General features: G+C 41.0%; 1 protein-coding gene and 1 long non-coding RNA gene across 3 annotated transcripts in view; one reads left to right on the top strand and one right to left on the bottom strand.

Moving 5' to 3' along the window:
• Nucleotides 1–16,173: 16,173 nt before the first annotated feature.
• LOC116585182 lies at nucleotides 16,174–17,040 on the bottom strand. The gene is made up of 2 exons (XR_004283490.1): nucleotides 16,779–17,040; nucleotides 16,174–16,315 (listed from the first exon to the last, which is right to left on the bottom strand). It is a non-coding gene; the product is annotated as an uncharacterized LOC116585182 (long non-coding RNA).
• ADAMTS3 (ADAM metallopeptidase with thrombospondin type 1 motif 3) overlaps nucleotides 16,248–19,033 on the top strand; it is a 253,410-nt gene continuing 250,624 nt past the window's right edge. The window contains exons 1-2 of one of the 2 annotated variants that reach the window (XM_032334543.1): nucleotides 16,248–16,326; nucleotides 17,632–17,659. In XM_032334543.1, the coding sequence (XP_032190434.1) occupies nucleotides 16,258–16,326; nucleotides 17,632–17,659 (97 nt within the window). In that variant the 5' untranslated portion in view covers nucleotides 16,248–16,257. Of the gene's footprint in view, nucleotides 16,327–16,981; nucleotides 17,068–17,631; nucleotides 17,660–19,033 lie in introns of those variants that run through there. The other variant, XM_032334544.1, reaches the window with a different exon arrangement.

Genomic DNA, 19,033 nt, shown 5'->3' with positions numbered 1-19,033 from the left:
AAACTTTTTGTGACTCAGTAAGATTAAAAAAAAACACTACATTTATGTAACTTAAAATGGTCACTGATAAAAAGAGACCCACCTAAGTACAACTCAACTGTAATTTGAAGATAATTTTTAAAAAATGGTTGTCAGGAGTTCCTAGGAGGCTCAGTTAATTAGGCATCTGCCTTCAGCTCGGCTCATGATCCCAGGGTCCTAGGATTGAGCCTTGTGTTGGGCTCCCTGAATAGCAGGGCGTCTGTTTCTCCCTCTTGCTCTGCTACTCCCCCTACTTGTGCTCTCTCTCTCTCTGTCAAATAAATAAATAAAATCTTCACACACATAAAAATCTGGGCCAAAAGCAATGAGATGGCAAATAAAGGTTTATTTATTACAGAAAATTGAATTTTAAAAAAGTTTGACATGTCCAATAAACTCTTCAAGAGCCTAAATAAAGAGAAATAGACATAAAAGTGATGAAATGAAAGATGAGGTATAGAGAAAAGTAAGAAATGTGTTATACATATGATAGAGACTTCAGAAAGAAAGAGAAGCCAGAAAGAACTAATGAAAAGAAAAAAAAAATTTAAGATTTTATTTATTTATTTGACAGAAATCAGAAGTAGGCAGAGAGGCAGGCAGAGAGAGGGGAAGCAGGCTTCCGCTGAGCAGAGAGGTAGATGTAGGGCTCCATCCCAGAACCCTGAGATCATGACCTGAGCCGAAGACAGAGGCTTACCCCACTGAGCCACACAGGCACCCCAATAAGGAAAATGTTAAAGAGCTGAATAAAGTCTTGAGTCTGAAACTAAAATGGGCTCACTGAATACAAGCTCACTGAATAAATAAAAAGGGAAACTAATAGCTTAGGCATAAAGAAAATGAATTCAGTTACTTCTAACTAATTTTTGAATAAAAGAGAAAAAACTCCAGATTGTCTAGATAGAGACACACAGAAAATAAGAACAATAAAAATTCAATCTACCAAAGCTACGGTAAAGGGCCAAAGCCATTGTAGATAAAGTGATAGCCTACATATTTCTATTACCAAATACAAATGAATGAAAATAAATGATTAAAAAAAACCTCAAAACTTTTGAAAATGTGTAGTCAAGTTTAAGGAAATCAGAGAAAAAAAACTAATACTAAAAGTAAAATAAATAATTAGAAATTTAAAATTTATAGGTATTCATAAAACTAGAAACTGACTTTTTGAAAAACATTAAAAATATGTAATGTACTGGTAAATCTAAATAAAAAGAATTAACATTAATATGATCTATACAAAATTTAAAATAGACTTATTAACTGTGTTAATGTTAAACATCTTGATGTATAATATTTTATGCAACATTAATTATAAGATCAATTCTAAAGAATTTTAAAACCTCAAAAGACTAATATCTAGAGAAGTAATTAAATATTGTGGGTTTTTTAAAGGCTCTTGTCCTGATAGTTTTGCAGGTGAATTCTTCTTAAACTTTCAGGGAAGAATTAATATGAAGAGCCTAGGAAAGAAGGAAAATTTTCTAATTCAGCTAATATAAGCCTAATAGCTAAATCTTACAAAATGCAAAAAGTTTTAGTTCTATCTCCATTACGACAATGCAAGCATTCATAGATATTAGTGAGTTTAATACAACATGGTTTTAATATAATAACATACCATGATCAAATAGGAACTAAGCCAGAAAATAAGATTGTTTTAAGGTCAGGAGATTTATGAAGCAGTGTACAGCAACCATAGGCCAAGGAAGAATACCTACAATAAATATTTGTTGGGTGTTTGGTGTGGGAAGAGGGGAATAAATGACTCTCATTACCTTACTTGCTACTCCTTCTAGAATGCTGAACCAATTGAGATGCAGACAAAGGACTTAAGCTGATAGAAATTAACAGATCAACTTTACAACTACTAGCCATTAGAAAAACACAATGAAAATAAAAGACCTCATTCACAATGTCAACAAAATCATAAACTAACTATAGATGAATTCGAGAAGTAAAGAGCAGTAGTGATGACAAAATTTATGAACATTTACAAAGGTCCTGGAAAAGACCTAAATGGAAAGACATATCACATTCATGGAAGGGAAGGGAGGACTTAATTTCATAAAGATACAGTTCTTCTCGAGGTAAGTTCCATTTCTAATTCCAGTGTTATTTTTCTTTTTTCCTTTCTGTCCTTTTCTTACCTCTCCTCCATTTTCTTCTCCCTGGTTTGCTACTTTGCTTTTTTAAAACTTGAGGAACTTAGAAAGTTTTAGGCAAAAACAAAATAAAACCAAACCCTGAGATATTATAATACTATAGTTATTAAAATTGCTAGATTTTATGTGTGTGTATATGTGACTATATAATGTTGTTATGTTACGTACAACATTACATTATCACTATGTTGCCATGATACATGAATATCCTTTTGGGTCCTGGACCCAATGTGTCTGTGTGTGTGTGTGCATATGTAGGCTTCCCTGTACCAACAAGTAGTTCTTAGACATCAGCAGGGTGTTTGAGAATTCAACTCAATTCTGACAGTATCCACCAGAGATGGCTTCAGATTCCACAGGTAAAGGGTTCAGTCCCACAGAATAGCCCTCCACTTCAGATGCCAATCACAGTCCGCGGTTGTTACCCATATTCCTGTCAATTGGCTATAAATCAGAGTTTTTCACTACCCCCTCCTTGGATTCAATTAATTTTTCAGAACCGTTCACAGGGCTCAGAAACTTGTTTACACGCTGGATTACTGATTTATTGCAAAGGATATTAAAGGTCACAGATCAACAAAAAGATGAAGAGATACATACAGAAAGGTCCTGAACAAAAGAGCTTCTGTCCTCTTGGAGTTTAGGGACTTCAACTACCTCTGTTTTAAGCCCAAACTTTCCAGCTGATGAAATCCTTCTTCCTAGCTTATCTCTTAACTCAGGCAAAAGACCCTGCAGGCAAAACATCCTCAGAAGGGAACCAAAACTACCTCCTCAAGTAATAAAGACTGCCCTGAGTCAGCAAGACCTGTGTGACTGACCCCAACACAATGGTCAGTTTGACCTTTGCTGCCCACCTGCACGTACCCCCCAACCTGTGCCCTGTATAAACCTGGAAGTATTTTCAGCACTTTGGAGACAGTCTGAAACACTAATTGGCTGTCTTTCTGGTGTTGGCCTCATTAAACTAAATTTCTTTCACCTTTCACCATCACTCGTTTCTCTGCCTTTGGATTTTATCAGCAGTGAGTCACCGAACGTGGTCTGTTTGGGACCCGAGAGCCAGGTGATCTCACAGATGCCCTGGCTACGCAGTGGCATCTGAAAGCATTCTGGTTCACCAATCCTGTAGAATCCTCTATGAAACCCCTCCTTTTGGGTTTTTATGGAAGCTACATTACATAGGCATGATTGATTAAGTTATTGGCCATTGGGGATGGATTCAACCTCCAGCCCTCTTCCTTTCCAGGAAATCAAGGGGTGGGATTGAAATTTCCAACCCCCTCTTCTATGGTGCTTACCCATGGCCATCAGCCCCCAGCCTCAGAGGTTTTCCAGAAGTCAACTTCATTGATGTGTATAATAAGGGACTTCTAGGGCTCTAAAGTATGTTTAGGAATTGAGGACAGGACACCAAATATTATAACAAGAGATGCTTCCACTGCTCTCATGGATCAGGAAATTCCAAGGTATTTAAGAACTGTGAGCCAAGAACTATGGATGAAGACCAAATACACATGACAAATATATTTTGGTCACCTGAATGACCAAATATATATATTTCTTATGGATCACAATATCACAAGTATAAATAATCTTCATATTTTAATTATAGTAGCATAATATTTAGGATATATGTATATGCTAATATAGTTTGTTACATATGTGTATAGTTGTGTATATATATATAAATATGTTGTATATTACATATATAAATAGATAAAAGTAATAGTATAACACAAATTTCACACAGTAAAATGGGTAAATGAATTTAATTTGAAGTCAAGTCAACTAACCAGGATAAAGACTTCATATCAGTTTCTTCCTGCATGGAGATAGGGGTTTGGAAAGAATTACAAGCCAAATAGGGTAGTGGGTAGGGTTACCATCCAGTCCAAAAAGAACAGGGAGGAAGTAAGTTTGGGCTGAAATGAAATCCTAACCTTTTTCACGGTTTTCCTGAGAACTCAGTTTACTGAAATACAGATGTCGCGTACCTAGTTAATGGTCAGTCAGCAAATTGAGACTCTAGTTTTCATGTTTATAAGGATTTTGTTATATTTTGTTTCATTTTCACCAAGCTCAATGAGTATGAAAAAGTTATAATCCCAGAGCATTTGTTAAAATACCACGCTAGAATGTTTAATGCAATAGTTGTTTCAGAAAGCTTCTTACGATGGCTCATCTTTTATGTATAGCTTTTTGGTAACAGCGGGTTTTCTCTGTCTTGTTAAAATAAGGTTTCCCTTTTGAAGTCACTGACACTTATGGGAAAATATCTGGCAAGAGACACGTATGTAATGTAATGAACTAAATGTATGATATTCTTTAAGAACGAGCTACAGTACTTGAAGAACTGGAGTTTAGAATATGTCACTGAATTGAGCCTTGATGGGTCTTCTATGGAAAACATTTTCAAGGATGAATTCATTTCAGTGATAAGTGGCTTTTTTGTGTTTAAATGTTGATTATTTGTCAGTGATGTTTTCAGCTTGTCTTTGTCTTAGGAAATGGAGTTTTGTGAATGCGCTTCCTTCACTTTGTGTACATATTACAAAGGAACAGTGAGGAGTACCTTGATAGTCTATGTGATCACGATTCAAAGTGAAAATCGTTACATGTGAACAGACCCTGTTATGGAGGTTCTGTTCTTCCCCCAAAAGAATTGCTTTGCACCTGGGTTTCTGATCTGGAACTAATTCCTTCCTCTGACTGCAATTTTAAGTGCCCTTCCTCTACCCCAAGGATGAAGAGGCTACAGGGTAGAATGTTGTAGGGCTAAGCAATTGGGAATTTCTCCCAGAATAAATACAGTACATTACCGGCATTTCTGAAGTCTGTAAGATGGAGAAAACTTCTGGAACTCTAGAGAAATGATTTTAAAGGTAACTGTGATCATTTGCTACTGCAATGATTTTTTTCAATAAAGAGGTTCAATATCTAGAGGTTCAATAAAGAGGTCATTGCAATGACCTCTTTCAATAAAGAGGTTCTTGATAGAGGAAAGCAACTGATCTCTTTGAAATTGAAACAGAACAAAATCAGCTTGATTCACACAAATAATCAACTAAGCTTAAACAATGCAGGGAAGTAAGTCTAGACCCAATTAGATGTAAGGCAACTGTTCTCTTAGCCACTCCAAAGATTCTCACCAATTCCTTGGTGTAAAGTAAGTGTGGTTTATACTAGAATTTCACGGTATACCTTGTCTTTGTTTCTATTAGACTTACCATGTGGTCAAATACATGAGAACTCTTCATCCATGGTATAGGTATGATTTTTCTCACCAATTTTTTTTTTAATTTTGTGAAGTCTTAACTAAGTGAACCCTCTTATTGCTATATATATATATGGGTGGACACCATTGCCCTGTTATAACCTTATGCCTAGAATGGACAGATGTAGGTTTATCACGTATGCTTTTGCAACAATTGGGGTGTTCAAGCAGTCTTACTTTTCTTTCTTTTATATAAATTTAATTAAAACATCTTTAAATCCCCAGATCTCTCCACTGGCAAAAAATTCAATCTCAGTTACCTGGTCTCATCTGTGGGATTTCACAGTCACCGAAATACAGAGACCAGCCTCACTAGGTTTGGGTGACACAGGTCACCTTCCAGATCCCCTATGTGGGCCTTTGTGGTGTGGTGGGGAGCACAGGTGCCTGGGTTTCATCTTCCCCAGGCCCCGTGACAGCTCTTTCCTTCCAACACTTTGCTGTCTCCATGGACCTTGGCTTCCCAGGTCTTCTGGGAACATAGATGTCCAAAATCTCTGTCTCTGTCTCACCAGTCAAGAGAGGTCCCCCACTTCTCTTCCGCTAAGCTTCTGAAAAACAAAAGCAAGGAGACAGGCTGTATGGGGACATTTCTTTCTCTTTTTAGCCTTTTCTTGAAACAAGAGAACACAGAACTTGGTGTGTGTGTGTGTGTTGAGACAGGGGTTGGAGGTGGAGAGGATACGATGGAAAAGAAGAGTAAGAGAACAAAACAGGTAAATATGTGCTGCTTCGTAGAAAGTTCACATCTTTGTATAGAACGCTTCCAATAAGGCTTCTGTCTCTGTGTGTGTTAGTCATGGGAACACTTCATCTAATTCTCACAGAGAATGAAAGAACAACACTTTCTAGAGTGATCAAAGAGATTAATGGAACATTTATATTCCCCAAAACAGGATTTAAAGAGGTCCTATTACATGGATGTGAGAGAAAAATGGGCATTATGACTCTAAGAAAAATCTCTGTGGGCTTGAAGCATATGCTAGAATATTAGACTTACTTAAGACCTACTCTGACTTATATCAACCAAATCATGTTATAAAGAATCCAAGTCCCTCTCACTAGAGTCCCTAGCGAATGCCTTGTGGTTAGTCTCTCAATAAAAGTTTCCACCTTCCTTTTCTCAAAGATGAACGACCTCAGACAGTTCCTTGATTTCCAATACTGATTTTAGGCCAACGGCTCATGGAGAGCCAATGGCAGGCACGTCTCCTGCCTCAGTGAAGGGTGGTCATTGCATGAAGAGTTCATCAATGTGGCACCTCAAGAGGAAGTATCTGTTGTGTTCCTGTGGGCAAAAAATGTGCCTCAGAGGGGTTGTAGATTGCAGACTGTGATTAATTTTTTAAGAATTAATAATTAACCATTCTTAAACTGGTTTTATTTAACATGCTCACTGTGTGAGAAAGAACACGGCTCAGTGACTTTTTAGTAAAAGCATGTTTAATCTCTCAATCAGTGCTGCAGAGATGCTTCCTGGGGCTCCTTTCTACCCAGCTCTGAATTACATGTTGATTGTATAATAGATACTTAGCAAGGTATACACAAAATTAGGTGTTATTCTAAATAGCTCATACTTGGTTTTATTGTCACATGTCTTATTTTCTGTAATTATCTCTAAATTGTATGTGCTAGGGTCTTGTGACACAGTGTTTGCTGAGGACAAGCTCTGTCACCATCACCTGGGAGGCCCACCCTAAGTTTACTGCATCAGAATTTGCATTTATTCGGTACCTAAAAGTTTGAGCAGCAAGTCTTCAGACACAATGTAGACTGAATTATCTGTGTAACTTTGGAAAAATATAGACACCAAGTTTCCACAGCAGATCTACTAAATCAGAATAGCTGGGAGTTGCCCATAAATGTGCATTTAAAAAATGTTAATTCCAGTGTAGTTAACATACAGTGTGATATTAGTTTCAGGTGTACAATATGGTGATTCAACACTTCCATACATCCCCCAGTGTCCATGATAAGGGCACAAATGTGAATTTTTAAAAATATCTCCACAGGTCATCTTCTTAATGTTTCTTCTAATACTGGGAAGAGAACACCATAGTAAACTGAGATTTGCTTTTAGCATGAATTGTCACAAGCAGGTATTTAGTTTATATATTGGAAATTTTTTTCCTACTAAGTCAACAGATTTTAGGATTGACTGAAGTTTATAGACTTGCATTACTTCCTTACACTAGTAACAATTTTAATTATTAGTAAAAACAAAATGGAGACTATTTTGGAGAATTTTTTCCCTAATGTGTAAAAAGCATTTAAATATCGTTAGAATATTTGATTCTTTATAAAGTTACATTGATGGTAAATGTTTTTTCTGAAATGTTTGCATCTCTTTGAGATGACATAAGACTACGGTTCTATAATTTCACATTTGAATTGTCTCCAGTAAGCACTTATCATTGGAACTTGCCAGAATAGTGGTGGCTTCTGGGTTCTTGCTTCATTTAGTGTGACAATAACAAAATAAAGACGCTAGACATAAATCTTAGTGTTTTTTTTTTCTTCTTAAAACCAATGAACTTTTGTTATAATAGCAACCAAGTAAGAGCAGCAACAACTTCTAGACTGACACATCTGCTTTATCATCTGGCTGAGAATCTCTTCAGATAAAAACCCAAGTCTTTCCAGATCAGTGTTTGGGCTCTGTTTCGTTATTGTTTTTGTTTCGTCCTCACCCCCCGCCCCCCGAAAAAGCTAGATTCAGATAAAAACCTAAGTCTTTCCAGATCAGAGTTCAGGCTTCTTTGTTTTATTTTTGTTTTTATTTCTGTTTTTTGTTGTTGTTTTTCCTAAAAAAGCTAGATTCTAAGATTGTGAATTTTGTTTTCTTAAGAAGAGACAGTCTAAGACTGGTTGTTGATTTCATAACGAGTTTTCCATTTCTCTGGTGGTTTGTTTTCTGCCCATTTCTCTATGCAAATTATTCCTAATTTCAGTCTGGAAAAAAGTTAATTGCTGCCTTAGTGAATGCATATAACACCCTGAGAACTCAAGAACTAATCTTATTGAAAGGTTGTTTTCATGTGGTAAAACTGGGGATGACTTTTGATAACTCAGAGGAATGCAGAATTTGTTTTTCCCGTAGGAATAAAGATAAAACCCTTGTAAACATTTTGTGAGCACTTTGCCAGTCAATGGATACAAAATGTGGTTCAGAAAGTTAATAACAAAATATAAACTCTGTTCAGATGTGCTGCAATGCTGTGTGAAAGACCCTTGCTGCCTCCCAATAGAACAGAACCGTGGTTTTCTGTGTAGTCATTGGATTGGATAACCAGAAGACATCTGACTCTATTTCTTTGCTTTTAGACAGCATGGAAAGAGTCAAGTGTCCTAATCTCAAAAATCTACAGGAAATTTTATTGCAGAAGTTGCTTTATTAACTAATAGTAACAACTCTTCCTTAAGTGGAGGGATTCTCCTAAATGTTATTTTAATACAGCTTTTTTCCACAGAAAGCCATTTCATCCCGTTTGGACTCTAGCATAAATTCAGAACACTTAATTAAGTTTCTGGCTTGAAAGTAACTTACATTCTCCTGTAAGAGAACTCGATTTACGAGCTGTAAGTGTTAATTTGCTAGAGCTCTCTCTCCCTCAATACATTCTTTTGAATTCCATTGAAAATGGTAAATTCTACTCTACTTTTTTAAAATGGTAATGAATTCATAGACTTTTGTACTGTGAAGTACCTCCCAAATGTTATGTATCATTGAGTTGAGAATTACAGAAAACAACACACAGTTTTGAAGTTAACAATTTGGTGGTATTTCAAAATATAAGGATTGGTATAATTAGTAAGAGTCAGTTAACTATTTAAATTTATCATATATTTATCACATAGTCAACTGTATGAAAAGCACTGTGCCACATCTCTGATTTTGAACCTCTCTGAGAGAATACATTGACTACCTTCAATAGGCCTAAGTATTCATATGTTTTATCCTGAGTTCCATCCACTACAGTAGAGTTCCTTGAACTATCAAGAGGGAAATTATGGCATAAATGCAAAGTAATCTGATGATAATTCTCAGTGCTTCACTAATAGAATAGCTATAACTATTGAGGTGTGCCTTATCAAGGAACATTTGGAAGAACTTTAAATTTTAATTATTCTCTTATTTCTGTTTCAACCCCAAGAAGACTGATTTTTTAAGCTTTTTTGCTTCTTCCAAGCAAAAAACATTTCAAAAACTTGAAGAAAAAGAGAAAGATTATAAAAGTAATGGAAGGTAGATGGTAATATCTGTTTGTATTAGTTGGTATAAACAGTTAAATACATCAATTGTTAACTCAAACTTTGTTAAGGAAAGAAGGCTATTTATGGTGCTAATCAAAGATAGGGGTACAATGAATAATCCCACGTCAAGAAAAAGGAAAATCAAGGAACATGAGGAATGATTTTCCCTCATGTCTTGTCCCATGGTGGAATTATTCTTCCAAAAGCAAATGATGAGATAAAAAAAATTCTGGATGTCCAAGTTTATCCACATAAGATAATGGTTTCCCTCCAAAGGAAAAGACTGTGGGAACAGCACTGCCTCAACCACAAACCAAAGAATGAACTTGATGACCAAGTAGGGCTTTTCCATTTCTAATTTCTTGATCCTTCTTTTCATGAATTTTCCTGTTTAATTTTTTTTTCTTTCAGTGGGGCTTCCAAAAACGCCTGTAAAAAAGGTCAAGTTGGAAATAGCTTACTCACTGATAATAGGAGGGGAAAAGAAAATATTCATTCCATTCTGCTAAGTAGAGACAGGAAATATTCCCTGCCTCATTCATTGAACAAATATTGTCTGAGAGCCCACTATGTGCTGGTCTCTATTCTATGGGTATGAAAGTTCAGCATCCTAACTCCTAACCAACCTAACAACTTGGTTAATAATACTGACAGTAGTGTATACACAGCATGATTGATTCTCTGATCCACAAATGAAAAATCAGTATTATGTAAAACAGGGGAGGGTGTTATGTGAGGGGAAACTCTTATCCTTAATGCAAAAATGCAGCAAACTCATTCCATATGTGATGCTATCAGCCCCATTTCCTCATTTTGCAGTGAGAAAAGGCATCTCGTAGCAGTGTGCTTTGAGGTTATAGGGGATTGGAGAAGTGGAGAAGATAGCCAGTAGGCCCAGCTCTCATGTTCCTCTAAGGCTCAGTTCCATGTACGACCTACTCTCATGTTTCTCTGTGTTGGTTCTAGATGCCAAGAATTCCAGGGCCTGGAATAAAGCTCATCACCAGGTAGGAAAAAAAGCACATGATTTTTCCTGAACAAGCTCAGGAAGTAGGGCAGTACTCTGTAACTTCCATGGGATAGAAGTTTGTCTAGATACCTGTAACTGAAAGTGAACAGAGTAGAGGTCAATGTCCTCAAGGAACTTGCGGTTTAGAAGAGGGGGTGGATAGAAATCTGATTACTTATGGTGCAGTAAAGTTCTGTACTTATATTTTGAACCAGGTGGAACAGAGAATTTCTCACATTTATTGGACCATGGGAAAGACATAAAAATGACAATCTAATTAATATTGACAGGAGGTCATAAATATATTAAAAGTGGGGAGAATACTTAATTAAAATTAAAAACTTGTGCTCTGTGAAAGACAAGGTCAAGGGAATAAGAAAACAAGCTAGAAACTGGGAGAAAATATTTGCAAAAGATATTTTGCAAATAAAGATAAAGAATTATTCTCTAAAATACACAAAGAACTAAAACTCAACAATAAGAAAATAAACAACCCAATTAAAATATGGGTCAAAGACTTTTAGCAGACACTTGAGCAAAGAAAATATACAGATGGCAAAGAAGCACATGAAAAGGCGCTCTACCTCAAGTGGTTTCAGGGAAATGCAAATTAAAACAATCTTGAGATACGAATCTCTACGTTTCAGAATGGTCAAAATCTGGAAAATGGACACCAACAGATGCTTACCAGGATGTAGAACAAGAGGAGCTCTCAAATAGTCCTTGCTGGTGAGAATGCAAAATGGCACAGTCACTTTGGAAGACAGTTTGGCAGTTTCTTGTAAAATTAAACATACCTCAACCATATGATCCAGCAATCATGATTTTTGGTATGTACCCAAAGATAGTTGAAAACTTATATCCACACAAAACCCCGCACATGGATGTTTCTAGGAGTTTTATTCACATCTGCCAATCTTGAAAGCAACCAAGATGTCCTTCAGTAGGAGTGCCTAACCTGGGGTATATCCAGGGAATGGAATATTATTGAACGCTAAAAAGAAATGAGCAATCAAGCCATGAAAAGACATGGAGGAAACTTAAAGGCGTATTACTAAGTGAAGGAAGACGATCTGGAAAGGCCCCACACTGGATGATCCCGTCTATATGACGTTCTGGAAAAGGTGGAACTATGGAGACAGTAAAAACCATGAGGGGTTGCCAGTGGTTGGGAGATGCGGAGCGATGAGAAGGTGGAAACTAGAGGACTTTTAGGGCCGTGAAAAAACTCCGTATGATAATGGTAGATGTAGAGTCACTATATATTTGTCCAAATCCACAGAATATACAAAAACAAGGGTGAACCATATGCCAACTGTGGACTTGAGGTGGTTATGATGTATCAGTACAGCTTCATGCATTCTAACATACCACTCTTTTGTTACAGTTTGGAGGTGGGGATATTAGTGGAGGTTCTGTTGTGTAGGGGCTGGGGGGTATATGAGAAATCTCCATCTCCCCCTCAGCTCTGCTGTGAATCTTACATTACTCTAAAAACAAATCTTATTAAAAAAAAAAAAAAGCGCAGAAAAGGTAAGTAGCAGAACAACAACAAATTATTAATGATTTTTTTTTTTGCTATAAGAAATGACAAAAATTTGTTTATATGTTTAGAACACAATATGCATGGGGTATGAAAATACTGTCAAGTTATGACAAGATGCGGAACATTGACCAGTTAGCCTCAAATGGAAAACACACACACACATACACACACACTCCTGCCCAGTTAATTGTTGCCAATGAGGATGCACAGATTTTTAAAATGTCCACACATCGACTGATTTCATGAAACTTAAGTCTTAAAGGGACTGATTTCACAATTAGGGAGACTACATATGTGTGACGACTTCTGAAATTATTTCTCTATTTCAAACATATTTTGGAAGAAAACCTCCTACAAACATTGGTTTAGTATTTGGGCTAGTGCATGGACATGAGCGTGGGAAACAGTGCGAGCCAGAGGCAAAGAAACGTGTGGGGAAAGGCAGGGATTTATCTTAAAGCAGGCATGTAGGGGGCAGTTTGTGAAAGGAACTTAATGACTGCTTTGCTTTTGATTTCCTGTGTTATGTCTGGTAAAATTAAAAGTTCATCACATTTTAGCTCTTTACATTTTCCTACTTTTCTTAGAACTCGCCATATTTCATTCCCATCGAGCCATCTGTACATTCGCCATACAGTTTCAAGTAAAAAAAAAATCTTCATTTAGGCCCTTGTTATATTCTAGACCACGTGCTAAACAGTTGACATGCAAGGTTCTGTTAATTTTCATGAACATGTTGCAAAAGCAGTATTATTAAACTAATTTTAGATGGAGAAACCCAAGCTGAATATGCACGTGAATCTTACCTATCGGACTCAGAGTTCACTTTACCTTAATAATTGGTCTTTGCAAAGGCATTTCCCTCAAGTAGTGTGTTCTTCAGAACATAAGGCCCAAGAAAAACGCATTCTATGGTCAAATCAGGACCATAGTGCACTGTATCTCCCTCTGGAAGACTCCCAGGGCGCTTAGAATATCAAAGTCCCTGTGAAGTTCTGAAATAAAGAAATCCATTTCATGTTGTTTATCCGAGTACTTCACAATCTTTAGTTCGCTGTCAAAGAAGTGTGTGTGTGTGTGCGTGTGTGTATGTGTGTGTGTGTGTAACATTTAACATTCCAGGACATACTTTGAGAAACTGTGTCTTAGAGTATACTGAGAGAGCCTTATTAATCTGAACTCAACTCATTTAGAATCCAGAAATATAAAACTTCTTATAAGCGCTCAAATCTATGTTTGTCACAACGAAGGTCATGACTCACTGGGTCATGAAAGCAACGAAGTCGATTCTGACCAGTACTGGGTGGGGGGGGACCCAGAAAACAATTAAGATAGAAAATATCAGAGTAGTTGCGTGTAGCACATACTGAATCATGAAATTTTTACTGGGTCACAATGCAAAGTACATTTCTCTCTGTGGTCATGGCCCCAGATGTCCAAAGCCACTGTTCTCGTGAAAGTCAGATGAATTGCTTGTTGCACTATTTGTGATGACAAATGCCGGAACTTTGTAAAACTTAACACAAAAAGGGCTAGTGTAATGCCATGGCTAAAGACAGTATTTGTTGTTACTTCAAATCAGAATTTTTAGAGCTGAAATATCTCTGGGGGGAAAACCAAAATAGTTTGGTGGCTTGTCAAGGTCAAACAGACCAAGCTGGGCCCAGAACCCAGGTTTTCTGACTTGTACTTCCGTATTCTTTTACTTGTCAGTGTAAATTGATGTAGGTTTTACTTATAGAACATGAGGATTCTTTCTTTCTTTCTTTCTTTCTTTCTTTCTTTCTTTCTTTCTTTCAAGATTTCATTTATTTGTCAGAGAGAGAGAGAGAAAGGCAGAGGAAGATGCAGGCTGCACTTAGCAAGGAGCAATGCAGGACTCATGGGAGGGCCCCTGGATCCTGACCTGAGCCACCCAAGCATCCCGAGGATTATTATTATTTTTAATGAATAAGAAAACTGGGTATAAAATTCAGCAGATCACTCCTGGATAGAAAGTCAACGACAGGTTACAAACATGTTGAAGGGAAAAAGTAACTTAGCAGATTTCAGGGTTGGGGTCTAATTACAATTCCACCCCAAAACTAACCGAATACCCTACTGGGGTATTAATACCCTATTGGGAGTCCTTAGGTTATCTGGCCATTCCGCTATCTGGTTTCTCGATTGTACATATAAGCGTCCCATACACATGATTTTGAGAAGACTTAGCAGATAACGCACCGGTGACCACAGAATCTTGCTAGGTGTAAGTTAAAGAGGCAACCCTTAAATAATGAATCAAAGATTAAGAAACCTCTAGACTCTGCACCATTTTTAAAGAAGAAAAAAAAAATTGATTTACCGAAGAATCCCTTAGCAAAATACTATCTTCTACACCTTTTATCTTAGGTGGACCTTCTCAAGACTCCAGCTCAAGTTCTGAGGTTTAGATCAGAAGTTGTGCCTGATCGCCCGCATTTCATGGTCTGCTGTGGGGAGGGAGGACCCGAAACTGGTCAGAGGAGGGGGGAAATACTTTCCTTTCCAGTCCTCGGCTCCCAGCCCCTGTCTCCCTCAGGAGGTGACCTGGGCTTGGATTCCTGCAAAGTGTCTTCGCATCTTCAGGGCTCTGGAAGCCCAGGTTGGTGTCCTCTCCCCCCAGGAAGCTTCAGCCCCAGGGGGCAGAAATCATTTGATAACCTAATCTTGGAGGGAGGAAGAGACGCTGAGGCCTGTGTGCCCCAGTGATAAACGGAAGCATCCGGGCGAGTCTGGAACAGACGTGGTATCTTTCCAGAGTAATACAAACCAGGGAAGCGTACCCAAGAACTGGAAGCCGGCAGGGACCACCCCTACAAAACGTGGTGGGCGGCTGGGGGGCCCCGCAGGTTCCTGGGGCTCCCTCCGGGCAGTCTCTTCCCGGGCTGGAAGGGCGCTGGAGGTCGAAGGAGGTGAAAGTCCTAAAGCCCAGGAGCGGCCCGGGGACCCTCCCCCTTCCTATAATTAACTCAACGCGGGTCCCGCCAGGAGGGACCCGTGGCTTCCCCGGACCGCCCCCCTCCCCTAAGCCCGTCTGGCGGGGGCCGGGGAGGACCTCGGGGCGGGGGGCCCCCCGCCGCACGAGTCCCCACCTAGGCGGTTTCAAACCCCGACCCCGCCTGGGGCCGGCCGCCCGCGGGATCGTCCCGCTCCTCCCCACTCCCCGCCGTCCTCCCGCGCCGGCCGCGCCCGCCCCGGCCATCCCGGCGGGCGCGGGGGGCGCGGGCTCCGGCCCCGCGTGACGTGGGCGTCGCGGCGGGAGGGGCCGCCCGGGGAGGGGGGGGTGCTCCGGCCGCCTTATGAGCGCCCGGCGGGTCGCCGGCAGCCCGCAGAGCGCCGCGCGGAGAGCAACAGGAGCCGCGCCGACCCGCTCCTCCCGCCCCCTTCGCCAGCCTCCTCCTCCGCCCCTCCGGCTCCTCCCGCCCCCACCTCTGCGCGAGCGGCGGAGTCGCCCTCTCGCTGCCTCTTTCTCCCGCTCGCTCCTCTCGCTCGCCACTACTTCCCCCTGCTGTGCTCCCGGGCGCCCAAGCATTCTCCGCGCGAACCTCAGGAACCCGTGGTGCTCGAAAAGCCCAGGGAAAGCCGCCTCGGGCCGAGACAGTGGGAAGCCCCCGGCCCCTGCCCCCTCTCCCGGCGCAGCCCGTGCCCGGCTCGCAGCACCTTCTCGCTCCGGCACCCTCGGTTTGGGAGGACGGGGTGAGAAGGTGAAGTGGGAAGGACGCCGAGCCGAGGGGCCGGTCTCAGAGCTCACATTTCATTTTCATTGAAGCAAATCACAGAAGATCAGTTGTGTTTTTTTTTTTTTTTTTAATTCTGCATTTTTTTTCTTTCTTTCTTCCTTCCTTTCTTTCTTTTCTTTTTCTTTCTTTCTTTCTTTTTTTTTTAAAGAAACTTATTTTGGGGGGTTTGCTCTGAGCATTGGCTTCGCCCAGTAGTCGAAAAGTGAACTCGACTCGTGATGGTTCTCCTGTCACTCTGGTTGATAGCAGCCGCTCTGGTAGAGGTTAGGACTTCAGCTGATGGACAAGTAAGTGGAAAATAATAACAATCAAAAACTCAAACCCAACCTTTTCCCGAAAAAGTTCCTCCCCTCTTTCCCCTCCTCTCTTCCCTCCTCCCCCCTCCCACCCGTCCCTGTTATCTGGCGCCTTCAGGAGCGGTGTCCGAGCGCTGGGCGCCGCCTGCGGGGTGTTCCGGGGCGGGGGGTGGGATTGCAGGGGTGGGTCGCGACTCCCACGCGGGGAGCCCCGGCTCGTCCCACCTAGCGCCCCCCCCACCCACCCCGCCGTTGCGGCATTCGCAACGATTCGTGGCGACAAAGTGCAGCCAGGTCGCGTCCTCGCCGGGCCGTCTGGGTCTCCCCGATCCGGAGGGCGGTCTGGGCGCTTGAATGAAGCTCCGGACGCGGCGCCCGGGATCCCCGCGCTGCGGCCGCCCGCGTCGGGCTCGCGGGGCTCCCTCTCCTCCGCACTGACTCACCGCGTTTTCGGGCAGCGGGAGGCGGGGGTTGCAGGAAGTCCCCGGGTCGGGCAGGGAGCGATCCGGCAGACACGTGTCCTGGGAGGACCGCGGCCGGGCTGGGGTTTGACAGTTGGGGCGGGGGGCCGGGGACGCTTCCTGCCCTGCGTTTTCCTGGGCAGCGGCTGGCGGCGCCGCCGCGGTCCTCCCCTCCCCCTCCCCCTCGGCGCGGCTCCTCCTCCTCCTCCCGAGCGAAGTGGAGCGCGGCCCCTCGGCTCCGCGGCCCAGCCCCCACGCTCGGGGGCTCAAGGTGAAGCCGATGCTCTCGGAAGATCGCTGGAGAAGGCTCGCGGGCCGGCCCCGCCGTCTGTTGTAAATCACATCAGCTCAGGGCCCGTGGGACTTGGGGCACAGAATTTCCCTGGGAGTTGTTGTAGCTTCTCCGGTCTGCCCGGTTCTGGCCGTAGGTTAAAAAGTAGAAGATTGCCTGGTGGATTCTTGACCTCAAATCTGATCTGTCAGGCCCCCTTTTAGGTTTCTTTTCACGCCTATGAATACAGAGGCTTTCTTGGCTAATCCGCACCCAGTATCTGAGTTTTAAGAAAAGAATATTGAATGTCAGTATTTATTTTTGCTGGCTTTAGACATATTAAAATTAAAACGGGGAAACCACTCCCTGTTCCAAACTGTTACTAATTGGCTCATTCTCTTGCCGCAAGAACCTAGAAACCCAGGCGCAGCCTTCAGGCACCAGTCCCCATCTCGGGCATCTCCTGATTAGCTCCTGAAAAGCGTTAATGGTAGAAATAAAACGTACAAGGTGATAAGATGAAACCCAGTAACTGTTTCTTTTTACTTTTCCCCTCCTTTACAGGCTGGTAATGAAGAAATGGTGCAAATAGGTAAGCCTTGTTCTCAGATATCTTTCTTATCTTGGTAGAAAGTAGAGAATGAAATAAGCTCATTAAAATATTGTTTCTGAAATTTCTCCCATTGGTGGTTTTTTAAAAAAATGTAGTTTAGGAACACCGCTGTTCTTCTCTTCGTCTTTATGGAGGAGGGTCCCAGTTTTCTCAGACAGAGTTAAAGGGATATAAAAATTCTGCCATTGGACTTGTGATGCGTCAGTTTTTTACTGTCCCTGGACAAGCCACTCCAAGGTACTTGGAGGATGATGTAGAGTTTGGAAGAAGACATGGAGATAAGTCAAATCAAATCAACTCGTGTTGCATAAGGACAGGCACATCTGATTAGAATGGAAGGCAAAGTGTAAGAATGCTACAAAGAAGGGAAAAATGAAAGAGGATGAACATTTTTCTCTTAAAAGTTTTCCAGCTTTGTATAAGCTTTTTGATGACTTCTCTTATTCCGTATGCTTTGCAATAACTATCTGCTAATGTGCAAGATATTATTAGGTATTTTGCAAATAATGTCTAAAACTGTAGGATGTGGGAATTATTCCCATTTTATGGGTGAGAGGACTGAGGCTCAGAGAGGCTAAGTGACTTGGATTAGGTCACTCCGAAGTCCACATGATCTTTTTTTTTTTTTTTTTTTTGAAGCTATTTATTTGTTCTGAATTCAGAGACTGAAAGTCATCTGGCCAGAAGCCAAGCTCCATTCAAAGTCTTTTTATACACATTTAACTTGGATTACTTTAAAGATAAATTTTCGTTTTGGCAGAGTGTTAGTCTAAATGCTGTATTTGTCAGATGATATTGTAAGGTCCCCTTTGAAATGAAAACTTTTGATTACCACAAGCATAGTTACCTGTCCTTGCTTGTGTACGGTGCATGGGGCACCGTGTTAATTGCTTTGTGTGCATTGTGTCATCTACACACATGCATTGCGCACATCAGGTGTGCAATTGCACACATTGTGCCTGTTTCAGATTTGGAGAAGATGAGGCTTGGGAGGCTCTGCAGCTCCCAGCTAGAGTGCATAGTGGAGAGCTGGGAAGATTCCATACTTGTAAACTAATGGAGGGACCCCAAGATCCAGGCCCAGAGCTGTCCATATGTAGCTGCCTCTCGTCATCTGTCAGCGTGCTCCCCTCCTGTGCAGGGTTTGGCGTTGTTGGAACTCTTCTCCAAGCTTAGACCTCCATAGTAAGGTAGGACAGAGGGGAAGACAGTGACCAAGAACTGCATAAAAGATGCAGTGTCTGTGAAGAGACATTTGTAATTTGTAGCTGATAACATTCAGTCATGAATATGTATCTTTTAAAAGAAGGATTTTTAAAAAAACCCTCGAACAAGTAGAAAACTATCTTCTTT

The sequence above is a fragment of the Mustela erminea genome, chromosome 2, assembly GCF_009829155.1.
Source record: "Mustela erminea isolate mMusErm1 chromosome 2, mMusErm1.Pri, whole genome shotgun sequence".
Lineage (NCBI taxonomy): Eukaryota > Metazoa > Chordata > Mammalia > Carnivora > Mustelidae > Mustela > Mustela erminea.
This window is presented reverse-complemented; position numbering and strand designations above follow the sequence as displayed.